The sequence below is a fragment of the Corvus hawaiiensis genome, chromosome 1 (genome assembly GCF_020740725.1).
Source record: "Corvus hawaiiensis isolate bCorHaw1 chromosome 1, bCorHaw1.pri.cur, whole genome shotgun sequence".
NCBI lineage: Eukaryota > Metazoa > Chordata > Aves > Passeriformes > Corvidae > Corvus > Corvus hawaiiensis.
Window position 1 is genome coordinate 81105040 of NC_063213.1, and position 23148 is coordinate 81128187.

The 23148-nt window shown below is 40.1% G+C and overlaps 1 protein-coding gene across 5 annotated transcripts in view; it reads right to left on the reverse strand.

Moving 5' to 3' along the window:
• The window catches only part of TRIO (trio Rho guanine nucleotide exchange factor), a 248096-nt gene that overhangs the window by 14791 nt on the left and 210157 nt on the right, over positions 1-23148 (reverse strand). For 2 of the 5 annotated variants that reach the window (XM_048311675.1, XM_048311683.1), the window contains exons 35-48: positions 20374-20666; positions 18667-18837; positions 13574-13669; positions 11301-11449; positions 10562-10628; positions 9026-9129; positions 8378-8447; positions 6803-6892; positions 6086-6178; positions 5471-5521; positions 5173-5250; positions 4114-4305; positions 3021-3198; positions 1438-2207 (exon numbers count right to left, since the gene is read on the reverse strand). In XM_048311675.1, the coding sequence (XP_048167632.1) occupies positions 1438-2207; positions 3021-3198; positions 4114-4305; positions 5173-5250; positions 5471-5521; positions 6086-6178; positions 6803-6892; positions 8378-8447; positions 9026-9129; positions 10562-10628; positions 11301-11449; positions 13574-13669; positions 18667-18837; positions 20374-20666 (2402 nt within the window). Of the gene's footprint in view, positions 1-1437; positions 2208-3020; positions 3199-4113; positions 4306-5172; positions 5251-5470; positions 5522-6085; positions 6179-6802; positions 6893-8377; positions 8448-9025; positions 9130-10561; positions 10629-11300; positions 11450-13573; positions 13670-14189; positions 14746-18666; positions 18838-20373; positions 20667-23148 lie in introns of those variants that run through there. The other 3 variants (XM_048311692.1, XM_048311700.1, XM_048311708.1) reach the window with 3 other exon arrangements.

Consider the following 23148-nt stretch of genomic DNA (forward strand, 5'->3'; position numbering starts at 1 on the left):
AAATCCAAATGTTTTGAAATCTCAGTGCCATCCCATCTTTCCCTTTCTCCTTTTTTAATAGAACAACCTGAATTAGTATTATACAAGTACCTCCATCTTGATTCACATACTATACAGTAATGGCAAAATACTCAAATCATCCCAGATATTGCATTGCATCACAACACATCACGTAATATCGCATCACATTTTGCTAGACTGAAGATAAACACAAGACAGAGCTAAACCAAATAAAAAGCTGAAGGAAGATCAGGATAAAAATACAAAACATGCAAAGCGTAATTTTTTTTCTTCTGAAGCTATTATAAAAGTAAGTGTAAGAACTAAGAAGTCACGAAAGCTTTGTGTGTTAAACAGTTCTATAAAGAAACACATGCATTTAAAAAAGGTCCAGCAAGTTAGGTGATTTGCAAAACTGGTATTGCATACCATTTGTAAGAGAGTGGAAAAACAAACATTCATGAACACAATGCTTAGTGAGAGAAAAATCAAATGTGAGCTTAAAAAGAAAGGCACCATAACCTGCCTACCACGTCCATGGCAAGTGCCTCAACATTTTTGCTTTATATTTGCACATGCCCCTGTGATTGCTGTGTTGCTTTCCTGGTGGACATTATTAGAGATAACGTAGATTCTGTTGATACCCCCGATTTCTGCACAAACACAACAAGTGCACACTAAGAGGTTGAATCTCCAGAAACCCGAAACCAGTTCTTCTTACAAAGGAGAAAAGAAAAGTGGAGCAGGTAATTGTTTGGGTTGTAGTAGAAGTAGGATTATTCTCACTAGGTTTTGTTGGCCTGTTTTGAGCGGATTGCAGAAAGCTTCCTTGATCAAACACAGGATTTAAAAAGAGATTGCTGTACAACAACTAAGGCTGAAAGGAGAGGGGGAAAAAATAAATTAATAAAAAAATAAAAATCAAGCAGCCCAGGGAATGTAGATGTCTCCACGAAGTTAAAACTCAACAGGACAACGGTGGCAAATTTGTGGGTGAAAGGGAAAAAAGCCCCAAGGCAATCTGCCAAAATCTTGAATTCAGATATAAGTGCTGTTGCAATGCATACCCCAAGGTGCTCTGGCTGCCACGCTTCAGCATGTTAATTATGTGCCTTCAAATTAGAGACCAAAAAAAGCAAGGACAGCAAGTTAGTAGGTATCAGCCTAGTGATCTACGTTTTCAGCAGAGGCAGAAATTGCATCTAATGTTAGCAGTTGCTTTTGTGTCTGTATACATAGCCGTGTTTGCATGTATACATACACACAGGCAGACACTCTGGGTTTTTTAATGCGCAGAAGATACTGGAACAGTTGATTATTTCAGAGCAGTACAGCACCGGAGAGCCAGAAGTTAGTATGGAGAATGATGGCAACGCACAGAAAGGGAGCGTGGAAGGTTTTAGAAGAGCTCGCAGGACAGAGGTGCTCCGCTCTTACCCCATTACTCTGGGTGGAGTGAACTGACTGCTCGCTGGTCGAGGAGCATGTGCTCATGCGGTCTGTGTCCTTGCTGTGTGAAGAGTGGCGGTGGACCTGCCGCTGGAGGGAGTCATTGTCCCCAGGGAAAGTGAAGGAGCCAGGGCGGCTGGCTGGGGATGCTGGGATGGAGCTCCAAAAGGAGCCCTTCTGCAGGGGGCTGCTGGGTGGAAAGGTTTCCTTGCCAAAAGGAGAAGGGAAAGTCGTGGATAGAGGAGAGTTCATTGGAGAGATGGCTCCTGGCCTTGGCTTCCCAAGCGTCAGTGATCCTATGCTGTTTCTTGTTCGACTGTCCTCTGAGATTCCACGTGAGTCTTTCTGGGCTCCATCAGCTGAGCCAGAAATGTTTCCTGGTGTCTTCCTGGGACTTTCAATAACTTTCATCTTGGGAATCTGTTCAGCTTCTCTCTGAGGACCATCCAGCTCTGCACTGGGAGTGTGCCTGTCTGGCTGGCTCAGGCCAGTTTCTAAGGAGGTGTTGTAGTGTGGCAGGGAGTGATTGTGAATGGACATACCTGACATCTTGTCTGCCTCTGCTTGGGCCGAGGCTGCAGAGGAGACCAGGACTGGGGAATGGTGTCTGACAGGCTGGGGGATCCGGGATGGCCGGCTACGGCTGGAGCTGGGGATGCCACTACAGCTGCTGGGGCCGCCGCTGTTACCACTGCTGCTCCCGCCGCCGCCTCCACCACTGCTGTGGTTCCTCTGGTACTCGATCGGGGACGTCAAGGCTGCAGTGGGGGCGAGGGGGAGGCGGTCAGGGGAAAGGGGGCAGGAAAGGGAACAGGAACAGTTTAAAACAGACATGTCTACTGGCAAAAAGGGGAGTGCTGTTCAAATAAATTTCCTTAGCAGTGGAAAGATGCCACAGACTTCAAGCCACTTTTCTGTATCTAACCTTCATGATCAGCTGTATCTACCTATACTAAAGATTAAAAGTCTGAAGCTAAGAAGAAATATTTTCCTCTAGGATGACACTGTCAGTTAGCAGCCAAGTTGGGAAAAAACAGGTCTGACTCCAAAGTCTCTGCTTGTTGTTGCTCATTACAACTGTTTACAATAACCAACAGATATAAAAACAGAGCAACAACCTTCTAGTGTCACAGCAGACAACACCACCTTCTACTTTTCTCCTGCAGAATCTGAATGTTGTTGCCACAGTAAGATGCGACAACAATGGCCACCAAAACAACAGAAGCAAAACACATTCTGAATAGATGTTTACAATTCCACTTGGGTTTAGCCTTTAAAGGCTTGCAGTTGCTTAAAAGGGGTACACAAGCTCTCAACGGATGGCACCTATCTTGATTCACTCCTACAAAACATTTGGAAAATTTCACCAAGAGAACACCATGTAAATTCAGACTATCACTCTTATAATAAATGCAAGCATCTGTTCTGAAGCAGTAATGCGGCACATATCCCCCAACTGTTCTGTATTAGCTCAGGAAAAAGGCAACTTGCAAAACATTTCAAAGCCAAGAATGATGAGATGAGAGAAAAGTAATCCAGTTATGAACTTTCAGTAAAAGAAAATAATTTACCATTTAAAAAGTTGCGCTGGTTTTCCAAAATTTGGTTAATTTCATGGATCCACAACTGACGGACTCCCGGACTGGCAGAATGCAAAATAAAGGTCTCTGTGACATCGCCCGTTCTTGATGTTAGTGCAAATTTACATGGATCACTGTCCACATTTTCCTCCAAGGAAAGGCAACTCACCTTCATGAAAGAAAAAAAACATTTATTTTATGAGAAACATACCTTTAAAATCTTTCTTAGGAGTTTAGAGTCAGATCTTCAAATGATAACCACTCTTTCCTTCAGTAAAATAGTACCATAAAATGAAGTATTCCAGTAAACTAAGGATTAATGGATATCTTACTGACACACTGTGCCTGAACAATACCCAGCAGGTCTGCACGGCCCAATGTTCTCCATCCCTCACTTTGCTTTCAGATTAGTTAAAATGCTGAGCCTGCTATGGAGCCCTCTCTACCACGGGCCCCCACCAAAGGCTTCAGCTGCAGATACAGCAATGCTTTGGACCAGGCTGCTCAGCCAGAGCTATAAACAGCAGGCTCAGGTGGCAGGCAGAGCACCAAGGTGAATTAGGGGAAGCAGGGTCCGCCCAAAACACTTCATGAGGGCTGCTGGGCCCTAATATCAGGGTTTATTTCAGGGAAGCTTGAAGTGGGAAACACTTATTTGTTTGAGGAAGAGCTGACGTATCTAAGAAGGTCATACTACTTACAAATGTTATCCACATATCTGGGTATCAGAAAGGATATAAAAAGAGTTATTACCTCTACTTGCAATGACTTTGAAATGTGGCATACACACAGCACAGAGCTGAAAACTAAACTCTTTGTGAATACTTGTCCAGTGCTTTGTGCCAGAACACCTGCTTTGATATGCTTCACGCAGGAAGCATCAGAGTACTGGGATCTGAAGATCTCCACTTACCATTGGAGTGAGAACAAATTTGGTAGGAAGTAATTTCAGGAAATGACTGACAGCTCATTGTGCTCTGTGATTGCACATCTAGATGTCACTAGTGACTGCCCACAGAACGAGAAACTGTTACCTCAGCAGAGTTCGTGCAGGGGACACAAAAGACTCACACACAACAGTTACCTTGATACTGTTTTTAAACAAGAATCCGGGCATGGAGAAACCTTTCTTTTTATCTAGCAGCTCACTGAAAATGACAATCTGCTCAAACAGGAAGACCCGTCTCTCCTTGCAGCGTGGCAGAAGTCCCGCATCCTGGTCTGTAACCAAGAATGTGTCCTGGAGCAGGAGCTTACCCTGGGCTACAATTTTACCCTAAACACAGAGGCAAGCAGAAACATATTTAGTGCAGTTCTTAGTTTCTTTCCCCAATCAACCCTTATGAGCACATTCTCATGCCAAACAGCTTTGTGTATTTCCCACCTTCTGACTGTCATTGACCATTATATATTCATTTCTCCTCCTATACACAAGATATTCTTGTGCTGATTCTCAAAAAAAAAGCAAACATCAAAAAGAAAAAGACAAAACAAAAAACCAGACGAAAACCCACAAATCCACTCCACCCTTTTCAATTCACACTGCACTCTGAGGTTTGTAACACTAAGGCTTTAATTTCTCTATTCTCAATAACTCCAACAGTTACTGATATATTCTTCCAGGGTGCTGAGTAGGGGAAGAACTCAAGTTCATGTCTGCATCACAGAATATAAAGAGCTTTGCAAGTAGAAGGTGCGACTGTGGCCTGGCTGGTGCATACTGCTTCAGTAACCAATTTCCATCTCTTCTAGACTTAGCAAAACAAGGAGGGCTACAGCTGCCTCAGGTACATGACTGACCGTAGTGACTCCTCCTTTGTCTACAGTGCAGAAGTCAGGTCTGCTCACCTGCTGATAACTGATTATTACACTGCTTTTCAAGCCTTTAGTCAACAAGGGAACTGTAGTAACACGTGCCCCTTCTAGGTTACGCAGAAGGACTTACCTAGTGTGACTGACACAGCAGGTAATATTTCCCAGGAAAACCTCCTTGACAGGGCTAAGACTTGATTTTTCATTCACTGCTTTTTGCACCAGCTAACCAGATAGTGAGGGAGCACTGTACACATTTCTCCCCACAATATTAATAGTTAATTTCTAGAGAACCTGACAAAATCTCTGAGCAAAACTCCAGCCAACTTACATCAAATCCTTGCAGGCGGCCAACATTCATCATGTCATTACACCGTTTTGGTACTATACACATGACCTCTACAGCTTTCTGTTCAAGACAAATAAAAAGTCAAAGCTTTATTTTCCAGAAGAGTTAGCAGCATAAAATTTTGTTTCATTTGATACGGTTGCTTTAGAATAGAAATGCAAGAAGTAAACACTTATAATCACTTTCTCAGGAAGATCAGAAAAGGAAAGTGACTCTGCCAAAACAAAAGAAGTTCAGAGTTAAAAGAATTCATATCACTAAGTGAAAATGTCTCAAGTACCTCTAGTTCTGTTGTGTCAAGATTAGCTTTTTTAGAATACTTGAGGAAGTCCTGAAAAAGAAAAAAAAAGTCAAGTAATATTTCTTTTCTCATTAATCATCAAAGAGAAATCTGAGAAAATCTGAATTTGATACCCTCTATCAGAATACAAACAGACTGCAGAAGACACACCATCTGGATTTAGCTCATACAAAAACATATGCTAAGGCAATGACCTCTGTGCTACACAGGGCTGCTCTTCAGTAAACACTTATGTGATATTAAAATGATTGCAGGTGTAGCTGGAGAAGCTGTCATGAGTCCCAACAATTTGTATGACTTTTACATCTGAAAACAGTTGAGAGTTCCTTCTCCCATTCCTATGACACTGGTACAAATTTTAAACATTTCCATGGCCTAAACATTTGGTCTTTAACTGTTAAGAGAAAAAACCAAATTTCTGCCCAAGCTATCTACTGCAATTTTTATAACTATCTGCATGTGCTCAGGAAATAATCAGATGGCATTGCTTACAAATCTGGGTTCTGTTAGGGAAAGGGGTGGAACAACATCAGCAATAATTTAAAAAGAAAACATATCTGTTAACACAACTCACTCATCTCAACATCACTTTACCTTTAGTAACAGCTGGTATTTCATAATTCTCTGCACAGGTTTTATTAGCAAGTCTGTGAGCTGAAGTCTGTGGCCCAGGCGTTGCTTTAGATCCTGAGAGTTGTAAAACAAACATTTTTGTTTGTTCAGTTAGAAAGACCTTTGTTTTGTTCAGTTAGAAACACAGCATTCATAGCAGTATATGGAGAAAAAAAAAAAATATATATATATAAACAAGGATATATCAGTATTAACTGTTATCAGACCAGAAATTGGCAAAAGTTAGAGATGAATCTAATCTTCAATTTGCAAAAGCTGAAGTCCTTCCCCTTATCACCCTTGCTTCCAAGGTATTCCCTTCTGCAAGTATGTTTCATCTCTTTTTTTTTGACAAGGCTGCAGATTGAAATGTAATTTTTCAGTCAAAGGTTGTATACAGCCTATTTTCAACAGTGACTTCTGCTCATCCAGAATTGCTATTCCATATAAAATACACTGGTAACTGCGTGGGCTAAGGCTAGTAAGGATAAGACTCTACTGATTAATTAATATCTTATACCTAACCTTTAGTTTTCATCTCTAGGAGTCTGTATCACATTTGAGAAATCAAAACAGAAATGGCAAGCAATTGTAATTGAAAACATTAACAACAATATCTGCTGCATTTTTCTGTTTTGTTTTGTTTTCTTGTTTGATCAACAGATTTGATAATCCACATATCCTCTCTCAGGGACTTACCTCAAAAAACGTATCAATGTATTCTGAGACAATGTGCTCAGACTTTGGTTTGTTTTGGCAGTAAACTATGTACATGTGCAACCTTCTCTCCTAGAGGAACAAAGATACAGAATGATACACCATTATCAAAAAAAACACACACCAGATTGAAATGGAGTACTACTTTAAGTAGTACAGCAGTTCCAATGTATGAACTTAGAAAGAACCCTTTAAGGAAAAGAAGTAGTTACATATGCAGAAACTACAGATCTGCAAACACAATTATTTGGGAACATCATTATAATTTTAGAAAGGCAACACAAGTGAAAGAAATTCCCACAGCTGTAAATCTTCCTGAATAACAGGTGTTCAGAGATGACAGCTCAGCAGGTCCCACAATAAAGTTAAGCATGAAAATAGTTATATTTTTCTTTTACCAAGAGCCATGGGAGGCTGGACAAGATGACCCCACAGTGATCCCTTCCAACCTTAACCATTCCGTGATTCTGTAATGGAACCTTTGACATACAGTATTTTTTATTCTATTTTAATGATCTGATTATTATTCAAATTTATTAGAATAATAACCTCCTCCTATTTACATGTACAGAACAGTTAGGAGAAAACTTTCATGTCTTTTATTTAGTATTGGGTGTCCTATTGGAGATTGGGTGGGGATGTAGGTGATGAAGCCTGGAAATGGAGGCACAAGTATTTTTTAAATCTGATTCTTTATTTTGTGCATGTACTTTTAACATCAAAGCAACAAAGAAAAAGAGAGGAAATAACTTCACCTTTTAAGATTCATTCTTGATTACTGACCTTGCTGGTTAAGAAGTACAGACATACCTACTTCAAAATCTTTCCTATCACTTTGCTAGGATTGGTTTGCTGTTAGAGGCTTTGCTTCCCAGAGACTTACAGAGTACTGACCAGTGAAGATAAATGGTAAGAAAGAAATGGAAAAATAAGATGGAGATTGGAAAGGACACAGGACACAGATTAAGAACAGGAACTGAATCATGTTCTAGCCAATAGGGTTTTGCTAGAGGATGCTGTAATAGCATCACAGCTTGCCTTTCCATCTGGAGTGGTAAAGGTGCCTTTTGAAGACAACTCAGTTACAAATAATACCAGGAGAAATAAAGTAAAACAGCAATCAGAAACAGGGAGAGCTACTTCCTGCAGGTTTTCTACTTTGCCAGTGACAAATTCTCAGAAGGGGAAAGGATACAGAATTGGAATCCACTCAAACTGGAATAAGAATGAGCCTCTTTCCTATTTTTATTTCTTATATTCCATGCTACTGCATGGACACCTGGGATTAGAAGGCAGGGGTCACACGAAGTGACAATTCCCTTGCACTGAAGTGTAACTGAATAAAGAAACGGAGCCCACATTCATGTCCCCTCTCCAGAGGAAGGTACTGGGGACAAAGACTAGAGCATATACTTGTTCTATTTATAAGCTCTTAAAAGCTATCTCTCCACCTCTTACAGCGAAGACCATTGTACAGCACTTTCTTATCAGTGTTCAAGAACCAAACATGTTGGTCAGTAGCAGCAATAGTTTGCCAACAAAGACATTTGCACTTACATGTTTAACAAACAGGGATCCCAGCTTTTCTGGATCTTCAAGGCACTTCTCCAACTCTCCTAAAAAGAAGCTGAACATAAACAGAATAAACACTTCTTTTTTTCTGACAGTACACATTATAGCAACAGGTAATTGCAAGGCAAAGTGTGTCCCCTATCAGCAGCTTTGGATATTAATGCCTGTCCAAACTGACAACGGCAACAGTGTAATATTTCAATACAGTTTTTCAAAAGGACATGCTGAATCCATGCCAAGATGAAAAAAAGCCCTGGCGTTCACTAGTAAAACTATCAAATTTCATATATATTGACTGAAAGCTTTCCCGTTCCTAGTCTGAATGCTTGAGATGCTAATATTTCCATGCTAACCACCCCTAAAAAATTATTTAGACTGCATTGTTAGAGAGAAAGCCATGTACAAAGTTCTGTCCACATTAGAGATCCTCAGTTGAGGTAGTTGCTATATATATACATACATATACATGCATCCTTCTTTAAAGCAAATCTTCACACCAACATCTGTAAGCTGAATTTACATTTTCTACAACTCAAAGCACAAAACCAACTGCATTTACCTTGTATCTGAATACCTGAAGAAATAAAATAATTTCTTAAATCCAGTCTAGTATTTTTTAGGTACAATACTTACTCTCTGTGCCAGTCATAAATCTGGTGAATGTTTCCAAACACAATCTTGTCTTTGCCTTTCATATCATCAGGTACGCCGTCTTCCTTCATAAGTGCCATATAACCCTGCAACAGTGCAAGTGAATTCACTGTGAACACTCTTACTTTAAAAAAAGTGAGTTGTCTTTTAATCCCCCTTTTGCCAGAAGATGTCCAATGGCAACAACTTGCTTGGGACACAAAACCAAACCAGAAAACAGCTCTATAACAGCATAACATAAGGCACAGACACAAAGTATCACAAATTGACCTGAGGCTGTCTACACATCAGTGCCCAGTGCTAGAAAAATGAATTCACTCTGGCTAATTTAGCCTGTGCGAATGGGCTCACAGCAGGAAGGAAACTTCCACAGGCTTCTCCTTACTGCCTGAAGCAGCTGCAATGCCTTGCCAAGTGGGGCTGTTCCTGAGCACAAGTGCAGCTTTGCTTGGCGTCTCTTACATCAGTCACTCATGCTAACCCCACACCAAAGTGCCCTGAGGAGGAAAGCACTGCTCGTGGGACTGCACTGCATGGACTACTGCTTGCAGTATGAGCAAACCAAACACAAAAATCTGAAAATCAATTGTTAGCAAGCATTCTGGCTGCAGTAAAGTCCTTCTTACATTTTCCCATAGTCCCATATGATTTTTGGTGTCTACACAGTCGTCTCGCTGAGCAATTCTACCATATAGTTAGAGCTGGGAGTGTTTTTAAATTCTGCAATATTCATGCAACTCTATTCCTTCCTTTTTCCCCCCCTAATACTTCTATTCCTAAATAGGCAGGTTGGGTTTTGGTTTGCCAAGTATATGTTTTGATGTCTAGCATTTTCACCTGAAATTATTTTGTTAGTTACAAAAATACATCTATTTGTAGACTCCTAATTCACCCTTTAAATACTGTAAAAACATTATCAAGAGTGTGTGATCTTTCCTTCTCTCCCTCCCTCCAAATTAGAGTTTAAGAATTGAACCTTATTAGGCTAAAATTCACTGTCATGCTCATTCTTTCTGCTCTTCCAAATGCATCTTCTTGGTAGCTGAAGACTGAAGGGAGATGTGTGATGTTATCTCATTTTACGGCAGGGGAAGCTAGGAAGTCTAAGAGAAGCCTAGCAGTAGGAGAGGAAGGAGGACTTTCAAATCTTGGATAGCTGCTCCGTATGCTGAGCCACAATGCTTTTTTTAAAAAAAATTTAGATGTGCTAAATAAACCCACTATCTACCAGAGTAACATTAGGCCAAAGGTAGTGTTTTAACAAAAAAAAAAAAAAAAAAAAAAGACAAAGAACTACGCTCCTCAGGAGAACAACAAGGTGGACACAGTAACAGGAAGAAAGGAATAAAATCTGACGTAGTATTTTAATATATTAAAAGCCAGCAGGAGGGAAACTTTCACATTTTTAGTCTCTTCCTGTGTCTCATTTTGAAAAACATAATGAGGTTCAAGCTGCACAGCTGGTTAGTAACACACTTAAAAAAAAAGAAGAAATCAAGAGAATTAAAACCATCATACCTCAACTACGTAGCCCAGATCTCGGACATAATCTCGTTCTGTCTCCACTAATTCCTGTAAGACATAGCTACAGTGGAAGGAAAAAGGTGAACACGTATTAAAAAATGAAAGAGGTTTTTCAAGAGGATTAATGGCATACAACTTTTTAGACATTTGCAGTCACATATGTTTGATAGGCAGAACTGAAATGGAAGAATTAATGTACATTGGTTCTTAGCAAGATACTGCTTGGACAAGGCTCGCTTCTGTTTATCTAAAGTCAGATGTTTTCTTAAACGTGACATGAAAATTAAACATTTAACTATTGTTTAAAATAAAATGCTATTATGTCTCTGGTCTGGAGACTCTTAGACATATGGATGGTTATTTCTACACACAAGTTTAAAAAATTTGAAACCAGGCATGTTTTTATTCTACCATGGTAACGGTTTACTACTACATAGAGAAATTAACCATGGGTTGGAATAGAATGAGGGGAATGACCATTTTTTGAAGCCTAATAAACCTTTGGACATTTAAAGATCAGCATCTTCCCGAATAAATGAGAGTGACATGTAGCAGAAGTCAAACACAGATATGACTAGAATTAAAAATCACAGATTGAATGTCACAGAGAAATGTGACCACAAGCTTGACATCTAAGACAAGTCCTCCCACGTTCACACTAACAGCTTCTGCTGCCAGTTCAAAATGAGCATTGTTAAAAAAAAAAAGAAAAATTGTAAAAAATTGGTCTTACTGTCGTCTTTTCAAGGAGCTGGACTTCCTTTCCTCCATCTCATCTATGGGTGACGAGGAGGATAGAAGGGAGTTATCTGAAGGGTTGAAGGATGGACTGCTGCTGTCACCTTGATCTACCAACAAGGAACTTGGACGGTCCTCCAGAGCCTGAGAAGGTATTCAAGACAGTCAGCAACAATGATTTATTTCTCCTTTACTCACAAGACATATTACAAGCAGCTGTATAGAGCAATCTATGGGAAATAATTACTTTAATGTATCTTGGCAAAGCAGGTCACAAGCCTCCAGGAAACCAGCCAACAACATGGCTTTCCATGATAACTGAGCCTTTGAAGCACATTTGAGAAGCACGTTTGAGATGACAGTCTTTCTTTCACAGGAAAATAAAGAAGCTGAATTGGTTTGAGCAGCAATGGCTAAAAGTCAGACTATCCTGCTCAGGATGTAAGTACTTCCATGGTGGGAGCAACACAAATGTGTCCTCATGGCCAGAGATTAAACTAAATCTGTCATATTTGACTTCTGGCATATACAAATTACTTCCAACAATAAATAGGACATCTTTAAAGGAGATTCTTATGATGTTACATTTGTAATACAATAGAAGCAGCACCCTTTGTCAGACATTTTGGTTATCTTAATAACTAGCCAAAATAGTGTCTCAGTGAAGAAAATAATGACTTCTACACTGTCAGTGGTGCTTTTGAGCTTGTTCAGATCCTAGAAAAGAGTCCTTGTATCCTCTGCCAGATACACTATCTCCCTTGCATGGATTCCACAGGCTTCTGTTTGTATGAAAGATGAAAAAGCAATGGGAGAAATAATACTAACATCTTCTATGAAGTATTCATTTGATTTCTTTAATTCAAGCCCATAATCTTGGATCAAGCTACAGCTATGTATCACATTTTCCTTGCATGTGATACAGCCCTAATGCAAGACACATTTACTTCACTGGGGTGGGGTTCAGCTATAATTTTTTTTCTTTCCCCACAAAAGTAAAAACCAATAATGATATGACTTGCTCAAAACCCAGGGGAAGCTGACCCTTGGCTAAAACTGTGAAATGAGAACATCTCCCCAAAGGACTATATGCACGGATCATTAAGTTATATCCACTGCTAGGCAGCCTGAAAGACACATGGACTACCAAACTTTCCATTTACAAAACACTGTGCTGTATTTTCCCATAGATTACTTCTTATTCACCCTTCTGGTGTAAGAGAAGTAAAAAGCAAAGTGAATACCCAAGAGAGTACAGTAATTATTTTATGCAATAATGTAATTCTCTCTGAATGAGAAAACAGAAAATAAATTTTTTAATTCTGAAACTCAAAGCTTCTTAAATTTAGAATGAACCTCGAAAATATCAGCCTCTGATAACATGGGGCTGCCATGCTGCAATTCTTTTTAGTTTTCACAAAGGCACTTCATGTTGAGCCCAACAGGGGCTATGCTGCAAAAGCTGGATTTAAAGGTTTTGAGGAAATCCAGAATTGCTGAGGGACCTCTTGAGACCATATAGTCCAATCTCAAACAGGGTCAGCTAGAGAAGTTTTTCTCAGATTGGGTCAAGCTGGATTTTGATTACAAAGGGCCTTCCTGGAATTATGCATATAATGAGAATCTTCAGAAACAAGAAAACTTTAAAACATGTCAACTAGAATCTTCAGAAACGTGGAAACTTTAAAACATAGAAACTTGGAAAAGCTGACACAAATTCCGCCTAATCGATTTGTTAGCAAGGATGGAGGCACCGACATGCAAAATGATCCCTTTACTCTTTTACTTATTTCTTCATTATCATGTTGCCTAAAGAGCAACTAGAAAACATAAATGTTTCTGCTATTGGGGTTACCTACTTTACTGAGGACCCTCATAAGATTTGCAATAAATTTAGTTTCAGGGATTCTTCTCAGAAAGGTCTACTAGTCTAAGACCCTGGATCTTTGCATTTATTCTACTAATAGGACATTTTCTTTTTACTAACAGGACATACTTAGTAAATTTTCTACCTATTTTCTTTCTAGTTTCTCTTATTTATTGCTTTTTTGCTCCTCTATATAGCCATTTACCTATTCAGTAAATGCTTTTACAAAAGAGTGTGTACAAAATGACCCCATACGTCATCCCAGAAAGGGAACCCAGACTTTTGAAAGAAGACAGCAAATTTTAGGAGTCAATGTAAAACATGCAGGTTTTCTTTGAATAGCAAGCTGGGGCTTGAAGACACGACTTCTTTAGACACATGCACCTGCTGGTCAGTCTCACCATTTTACTTTTGACGAGCTCCTCAATTGCACTGACGAGTTCTGCAGCACTGGGCGTCTCGGAGCTGGTCGGCCGCACCAACAATCGAGAAGATGTCTGTGCAAGGACACAAAGGAAGGAGAACCCCAGAGTTAGCCTGGTACTTGCTCAAGGATCAAGAGACTTCCTTCACTTCTGTCAGACAAAGGTACCCGACAGGTACTGTCAGTGTCATACAACACTAAGATCATCCCTTCCAACTTGAGCAACTGGAGTTGGAAGTTTCAAGAAAACCCCACAGAAGTTAAATGCTGGGATAAAAATTCCTGTTCCTACATGCAATAGAAGTCAAGGAAATACAATTTCTGATAATTGCTGACAAATAGTTATGAAAATTTCCTGAGCTGACCCAATGGACAACAGTTTGTTAACCTATTTTATTGCTGCTTAAACAAAGCAACAACTGCAGAGCAGTAAGAGAAATCAAGAAGACTTGAAATAAAGGAGGAAGCATTATTATGTTAAGAAAAAATACACCAGTAACTCAGGGGCATTTACTTTTCTAAAGGAGCTGGGGTATATTGCCCAGATTCAGATGGGAAATTGAGCTCACCATTCCTTGTGCCATCCATTTTTTCCAATGGTATGTGTAGAGCACAGAAGATCTCTGGCCTCATAAGCTATAAAATGCCAGTTTATAGATACAACTGAAGGTAAAAGGTGTTCACAGTAAAGGATTCTGGGAGAAGGCCATTAAATTCAGCCACAGTAATTTGCAAACAGAGTTGTTTGCATATTACATTTATCAGTTAGTAACTGGAAAGTGGAAATAGGGTGTAATATGAACCGTACTTCATATTACAAACAGCACAGTGAACATCTTGCAGCACAGGGCAAGCTGTCCTGCAAACATTTCCAACAAACCGGACAAAGAAACGGCATGAATAATGACTCAACACAAGAGGTTCTGCTCAAATCAAGCACGGGTGTAACAAGACTCCCCATAAGTAAATAAAGACAAAAAAAAAAAAAAAAGAAGAAAGAATACACAGATTTTAGGTAGTTTGCCTTGTATTTGCCTTATTTGGAAAGGAAAAACAGGGGTTGGGTAAGCAAAGGAAATACAGATAACTTTAAACAGAAAGATATGGGAACTGAGCCAAAGCAGAGACAGAACACAAGTCAACATAAAGCTGCATCAGAGTTTACAAAAAGAGAAAACAAAAAGCGAAAATAATTAGTTTCATATTAACACAACTGATCTTGAAACTTTTAACACTGCTTATCCAAAAATTAAATGCAAATGACTTGTAAACTGCCACCAAATGCAAATCCATGAGTGCGCAATGATTCTGCTGAATGGAAGAATGCATATAGTGTGCAGATGAGCTCTTAGGGGAGAAATGATTGTGTTATTTAGTGCTCTTAGACAAATCAGCATGGCCTAGCACATGATGTTTGCATGCACACCAAAAACTGAGCAATCCCACAGCTGGCCTGTCTTTTAGGCAATTTACATGCTCCTGACATCCGACTGCTGACCAGGATTTCCAAAGCTGCGCCTGTATGTGGGTTTTCACTTTGGATGCGGAGCTCAGCTTAGTCTTACAAAACACTGTCAGTATCAGAATCAAGTTCTGGTGATGGTCTCTTTTATTTCTCTGTTGGAGTATATGGGATGTGAGGCAAAACTTCAGAACTGTGATTTCCAGGACCTGTGGTTATAGCACATATTATCTGAAAAAGAAGGAGCTGCACAGATAAAACTCCTTGCTGACCTTCCTGATGACGTGCTCTGGGAGCAGAATACAACCCTTGCCCAGAAAAGAAGGGAAAACTGGAGTGAGCAACTGAGCTCAGGCAGGTATGAGATGCTGCTAAGGGCCCACAGGAGGCTGGGAAGAGATGAAGAAACCCAGCAAACAGGGAGTTTCCAGCAGGAGCTCTGGAGAGAAAGAAATGCTTGCAGGGAGGCACAGCTGAACGCCAAGTCTCTGAGGTCACAGAAAGGAGGAGACATTCCTTGGGATCTGGAGTAGCTGAGCAACCCAAGAAACCACCCAGCATGGCAGGAATGTGAAGAAGGACTCCATCCAGAAGGCAGACAACTGGGAACTTGTTTGCAAGCCTTTTATTAAATCAGTAACTCTATCAATAGAGCCAACTACCTTCTCCTGGGTAAAACCTTGCTCTGACTTCCCACTTCTGTGTTCCAACAAAGCATTTACTTTAGGTGCTAGAAGTTGGTGGTATGTGATCTTGAGGGAGGCACACACAACCTCCCAGGATGCCCCATGAGGGGACCTTTTGCCTCCCACCATGAAGGACAAATATTGCATAATTACAAGACATCACAGAAGAATCACTATTTGCATGCTTTGAAAAATTATGGTATAATATTAACTTCACCAAATTTTAACTTCTCTGAAGTCTTCTCTGCATGTAGTTTCAGCTACTTTAAAAACTGTCCTAACATGTTTTTACTGAAGTGGGTGCATGTTAATCTTTTAAGAAGTTGTGCTGGTTTTGGCTGGGGTAGAGTTAATTTTCTTCAGTGGCTGGTATGGGGCAGCATTTTGGATTTGTGCTAAAAAAAGTGTTGATAATACAGAGATGTTTTTGTTATTGCTGAGCAGGGCTTACACAGAGCCAAGGCCTTTTCTGCTTTTTGTACTGCCATGCTGGTGAGGAAGTTGGGGGTGCTTGGGAGGTTGGGAGGAGATACAGCCAGGACAGGTGACCTCAACTGACCAGAGAGATATTCAAGACCATGTGACCTCATGCTCAGTGTATAAAGTGGAGGGAAGGAGGAGGAAGGGGGGGACATTTGGAGTGATGGTGTTTCTTTTCCCAAGTCACCATTACACCTGATGGAGCCCTACTCTCCCGGAGATGGCTGAACACCTGCCTGCCAATGGGAAGCAGTGAATCAATTCCTTGTTTTGCTTTGCATGTGTGCATGGCTTTTGCTTAATCTCAATCCATGAGTTTTCTATCTTTTACTTGACCTATTCTCTCCCTGATCCCACTGGTGGGGGAGTAAGCAAGCAGCTGTGTGGTATTTGGTGGCTGGCTGGGGTTAAACCACAATGGAAGTGAAAATAAAATTTACTGGAGATGGAAAGCTACTCAAAGCTGCTCTTACTCCGCTATGGCTAGGGTCTGACTTTGCACCAGAAATACGTAAGTAAGCAGACGCTAGTTTACAAGCATATCCCTTCACAAATATGTGTGTGTATATATATATATATATATATATATATATATATAGTGTTCTTGCTATGTAATGAGCTCTGTAATGAACTTAATTTTTCTCTGGAGCACTTTTTATAATATTTGTATTTCAATTGTTTTCTGTCACTGAAGGAACATGCAAATATGGCAGCTCATCAGCAGGAGCTTAAACATATTTTCACCAACATTATTTTCATCTTATTTCTAAATCTAAAACTGAGATTATTCTAGCAAGAAAACATTCTCTCAGGTCTGAAAGCTGGGCTATTTTTGCTTATTTTGTTTCAGGAATATTTCCCAGTATAATAACTCTTCAACTTGTATGTTACACTTTGTCAATTCAGAAAACATGTAGGAATTGAATACACATAGAGCATAAGAACCAGCCATTTTGATCCTACTAACAACAGCTTCAGGGATGAGCGAGATTCTCACTGAAAGGCAGTGTTTTAAAAAGGAAAAAAAAAAAAGAAAACAAAAATAAGATCCACTAAAGTTATGAATAACATCTGCACCACTGAGAACAGAGAGCAAGCAGTCACAAAATTCACTAACAATATTCAGTGCTGTAGATTAAAAAGGTTAAAAATTTTAAGGAGCAAAATGGCAAGAAAACAATAATGTGATTATCTGCTGCACAAGTCCAGATTATTTCCATTCTAAACACCTCCATTTCCAGACTTGATACGTGTCCCCTAAATGTCTGATCCGGGTTCAAAATTGAAATAAACCCTCGCAAAGTATGAACATCATAACATTAAAGAAAAACAGATCATATGCAAGTGAGATTTTCTTCATGCAGTTACTACCTACATCCAAAGTTTCATTACCAGCGCAAAATTTTTACCCTCAATTTTAATGTGCCTTTGTTTGTAAAAAAACGATGAATTATGCGCTGGTTTTGGCTCGGGTAGAGTTAAATTTCTTCCCAGTAGCTGGTATGGGGCCATGTTTAGGATTTGTGCTGGAAACAGTGTTGATAACTCAGAGGTGTTTTAGCTATTGAGGAGCAGAGCTCACACAGCACTAAGGCCTTTTTGTTTCTCACCCCACCCCACCAGCAATGAGAATGCGGGGGCACAAAGAGTTGGGAGGGAACACAGTCAGGACAGCTGACTTCAACTGACCAAAGGGATATTCCAGACCATATGGCAACATCCTCAGCATATAAAGCTAGGGGAAGAAAAAGGAAGGGAGGGACGTTTTGTATGATGGCGTTTATCTTCCCAAGTCACCGCTACACATGATGGAACCCTGCTCTCCTGGGGATGGCTGAACACCTGCCAGTCTATGGGAAGTGGTGAATGAACTCCTTGTTTTGCCTTGCTTGTGTGCACAGCTTTTACTTTACCTATTAAACTGTCTTTATTTCAACCCAAGAGTTTTTTTTCACTCTTCCCCTTCTGATTCTCACGGGGACAGTAGAACAGTGACTGTGTGGGGCTTAATTGCTGGCTGGGGTTAAACCATGAGAATTATTATCCTTATTTGGTAATTCTTTTCTCTTAGGCATCCCCCCTTCCTCTCCCCCCCAAACCCAACAAAAACCAAGTATAACAAAAGGTATGATTATAAAACAATTAGACTCTAATCACTAAATATGTCATCAGCCGAAGTGATGTAAATCATCCTGTGAGCACACAAAGTAGCCTGTTTTCACATTTAAAGTGCTCACTCGTGCTTTGAGAATAGAAAAGCATTTAATTAATGCTCTTTTCACAGAACACCCTTTTAATGTTGTCTAAAGTGAAATAGCGATAACTTCCGTCTACCATAAAGTTGTATTATGTACATTTTGGAGACCTTTGGAAGCAGAAGAAAAATTTGTGCAAACAGAGGTTATCTCACCATGTGAAGCTTCCCCCACATCCTGCTCCTACCTTGTCATCCTGCGAGTCGGGCTGGAGAAGACTGTGTTGCTGAATTGCCATGGGAGGAGGAAGCGGCACAGCATCTGCTCCCTCCTCGCCTTCCTCCTCTCCACAGCTCTGCATGCCGGAAGAGGACGACTTGGAGAGAGTGCCACTGCTCAGCCCCTCATTCCGACCTCTCTGCAAATAACATCAAGATGTTCAAGCTCTGTTATCTCAACAGCATGAAGCTTGTTATCACATGCTTGTTTTAACTCTGTAGTTTCAGCCCTCTCCCAACCAGTCCAGATGCTACAAACTCTCCTTAACAGAGGGGGAAAGTGCAGATGCCAAAGTCAGTTTTCAATGTTTGGTAAATGAAAAAGAATTTAAATAGTAAGAAAAAGACATTCAGTTGAAATTTACTACAAGGAAAGTGTTATCAAAGCCATGCTTGTTTTCCAAGTTCAGTTCTGGAAAGAGAAATCTATCTCTCTGAAATGTGTATCTTGCTATGTATCACAGCAAGTCTCCTAGAGGACATAAAAACTCACTATTACAACATGAAGTATTTTTACAATTTATCTACCTTTACAGGCGGAGAGCATAGATGGTTATTGTTTTTTCCTGACTTCAAGGCACTGGCCTTAGATTTTCCCTTCACTCACATAACTGCAGAATAACACACTTCCAAAACAATGCTACAGCTGCAGCACAGAGGGTCTCTTTCTACAGCCTGACATTCAAGGTCAGAGGCCAGTACTCATTGCTAAACAACATCTCTCAATTCATCATGCTGCCAAATCTTTAGTCCTTCCTTTCCCAACACTTACTGTGGAACTTCACTAGTGTTCCAAGCTTGTAGAAAAATACATTGGGAGGAAGGAGAAAAAAAAAAAAGCAGCAATTAATAAAAAAATTGGGCAACTAAGACTGCTTTTCTGTATGGTAAGTACCAAAACCAATAGCCAGAGTCAATCTAATAAAAGGGAATAGCATGCACCCAGCTGTGCCCTTGGAAGCAGTAACATGACATTCGTTCCAGCCTGAACCATAGGTTTGTAACAGAGAATTTGGCTCTTGTCTGCACCTAACTGGAGGCCAGCTTTGTTCATACAGGAGTTCCAGACTTTGAAGGAGAGGCACATGTTTGTGGGAAGAAGGGAAGTCCTCAGTAGATGTCCTTGGTGGCAAAATTTGGATCAGTTCACAATTTCCTTCTCTGCAATGAAAACTGCCATGCATATTACTTGACTGCTGGTAACTGTCCTGCATTGAAGGGCCAGCAATTTTTCTGTGCTCTGACTTTTATGCAAGGTGCAATTAGAGCTTTAAGCAGCTAAGCAGCTCTCCCTACACTTTCCCTGATCCATCAACAAGAAAAGCAAAGGAAATACAAAATGACCTGATTATTCCCAGACCTTAAAGCACCTTTACTCACAAAGCCATTATCCAAATTAGCATAAGAGAGTCAAGTCAAAGGACAACTTTTTGTTCTCCCATTTCTCTTTTTAAATTATAGATGCTTCACAGAGCTTTACTAACACTCTCAAAGCAGAAGGCACAAGCTGTCCCTGGCACAGTACTGACGCAGAGTGCAGCAGTCAAGGATGAGCACAGGGCACATAACACTTTGCTCCACTGCTGGACAGTCAGTTGAGACAATCTTCACCTGACAACATTTAATTCTTTGAAAAACCTACAAACAAGTCCCGGGAAGCTGTCTTAAGCATTTACCTCTTCAACGGTTTCATCTTGTGGTGTCGCTGCACTGTCGTCAGAGTCCTTCTGAGAGCCTGCATCGGCACTTTTACGAACCTCTCTGCTTTTCTTATGCTTGTGGGCCAGTTTTTTGACGTGCCCATCTGCCTTCCCACTGCTAAGGCGCCTCACAGGACTGGTGAGCCATTTCCTCAAGGTGTTGCCAGGGCGCTTGGGACCCGGGGAGCTCTGAGCACCAATCATGTGGGGCTGAAGCGATGTTACGGAAGCTGGAGGACTGGCATCATTGCTGGAGACCGAAAGGGAGTCTGGAAAAAAGAACAAGGGGAGCATTTTAAAGCTGAAGCACCAGCAAGTGAGAAACAAGGCAAATGGACATATGTAATAATGGACATCGAACTGAATTTATGGAGAAATCAATGAGATTATTTTGAGGTAACCTGGCCTTTAATGACACCACAGCTATCAGTGTTCATGTTGCACATGGCTGTCCACGCACAAGCACCACTGACGTGCTTAGAACAGTCAAGCTCCATTAAGTTGTGCCTGCCTCAACTATAATTCATACTTCTCACTGCTGATACTTACTTGATAGTGAATTATACTTTCCATATGTCATGTAACTTTATGAAAGGATATGCTTACTGCTTACTTTTAATGCTTACTGCTTTGAGCAAAGACATGAAGGGTAACAATAATTGCCTCAATGAGATAAGCAAATCATTTTTCAAAGACCAAATTTAATTACAAATGCTCCAATTACTTTCATTATTTATATATTTCCCCTGCCCTTGGGATAGAGGGAAGAAGAAACCAGAAGACAGTTAAATGTCTGTCTTTTGCCTAAATTTTCTCAGAGTTTTGGCTTTGTTTTGTTTGTTTTTTAAAAAGGCACAAAGCAATGTTTAAAAGCCCACTTGCTGAAATCTCAGGATCAGCAGTAGGTCTCAGCATGACATGCTTGAAGTTCTGTAATGAAACAAAGGATACACTTTTCTCAAGCCATAGTTAAATGTGCATGAGGTCAAAAACACTTTCCCACCAAGATTCCTGTCACTTGACCAGGACTGTATGCTTAAATACCCACTGGTCAGCTATTGTGAGACTAGATTTCTTTTCTTCCCCATGCAGCACAATGCTGTTTCCCCCAGCAATCCTCTTTTCCTAAAAATATACTTTTTTTGGGGGGGGGGGTGAAGAAGGGGGCTGGAAAGATTCTTGTAACACCACTCCTATAAATATTATCTACCACTAGGGTATTAGCAAGACTATCCTAGGCTGTCAAATATGGGGTTTTTTTCTCCTGTGTGTGCACTTTTGCAGACAGTTTACATAAGGATGACATAAATAATGTTTTGTTGAATGTTTCTACTGCTGGGAGTTAAATGCAGTGCTCGTGTTCCTTCTTGAAGGTTGACACAGATGTTCAGGTCACCTCTTCTGGCAGCTTTTCCCTAAGAGGTGTATTGCCAGTCTGACCAGAGATAGTTTATAGTTTGAATTTTGTGGAATAATATGGTCACATTGATGTAGCAATACACTTCATCATAAACATGCAAATGCTTGGATCCACACACAAGTATGTGAGGCTGCTCCGTTTCCATGGAGCACTAAGTGTAAATGATAGTTTAGAATGGAGATGGGGAAAGAGACATAAAATGTGGATATAAGAAGTTAGGACTTTTTATTTTTCCTTCACTGTTCAATCTGTTTCACAAAGGGAACCCCTTCCCTGGGATCCAAAATGTGATCTATCATGCTGTTTATGAAAATGTTTCTCTGTTCCAATAAAACCCATGGCATGTCACCATTAAGATACATCAACTCTGATGCCAAGAACATTTGTAGCTTAATACGGTATGAACACACACATAATAATTGCTGTTAACCACCACTTTCATCAAGTTCCACAAAGCTGAAGATAAACTTTATAAAGCATAATTTCAGTCTAACAAGCTAGCTGCTAACTCTTTAAACCAAGTCACACCTGCAGAATTATCTTCCAGCAACAGCTGTAGCTGTTGTGCACATAGGTAAGGAGAGTTCACACAACACCATTAACCTGTCTTCAAGGCTTTAAGTAATGGGTACTGGCAAAAAAGCCGATGCAGAGCAACACTAATTGTCTTTGTCTCTAAATCTTGGGAGAGCAGTGCTAAGAACTGCCACATTATTTTCTTGCTGAAGTGGAAAGCGTAAGAAAGAAATTAATTATCTATAACAATGGTTTTCAAACTTGCAATCTGAGTATCCCTCAAGGCTCCAGGATTACTGCTTAAGGGTTCTCAGCACATATGCAAGAAAAGCAAGCCTACTAGCCATCAGCATCCACGTCACGACAGATTTTTGACTTTATCAAAAAAACCCCTGATCTGTTTATTAAAAAAATTCCAAACAAAACTTGCAACCATCTGCAAGCTCTCCACAGGAATCCAAACAATCTCCTATTAAACCTCTGTAAGAATTTAGTTTGACTGCTCTTTCATCAAACTTATCTTTAGTGTATCAAGCATTTTAATTATTATCAGATGCTTTGTTTCAGAAACCACAGCAAACATCAGCTGATGGGTATTTCAATAAATAACCTTCTGCTACTCTGCTAGTGGACTGTAGATGAGAAAATGTGGTGGTGTTCTTGAAAATAAGTTCCTAAAGCACAAACTAAATGCCCTGTTTTCAAGACTCCCAAGCTTGAAGATGTTATTACTACTCAGCCAAGTTTTTCTTTCATTTGTATGTATTTTTCCTCCCAATAACAGTTCATACAAGGTTCCTTCCATGCAAATAAAA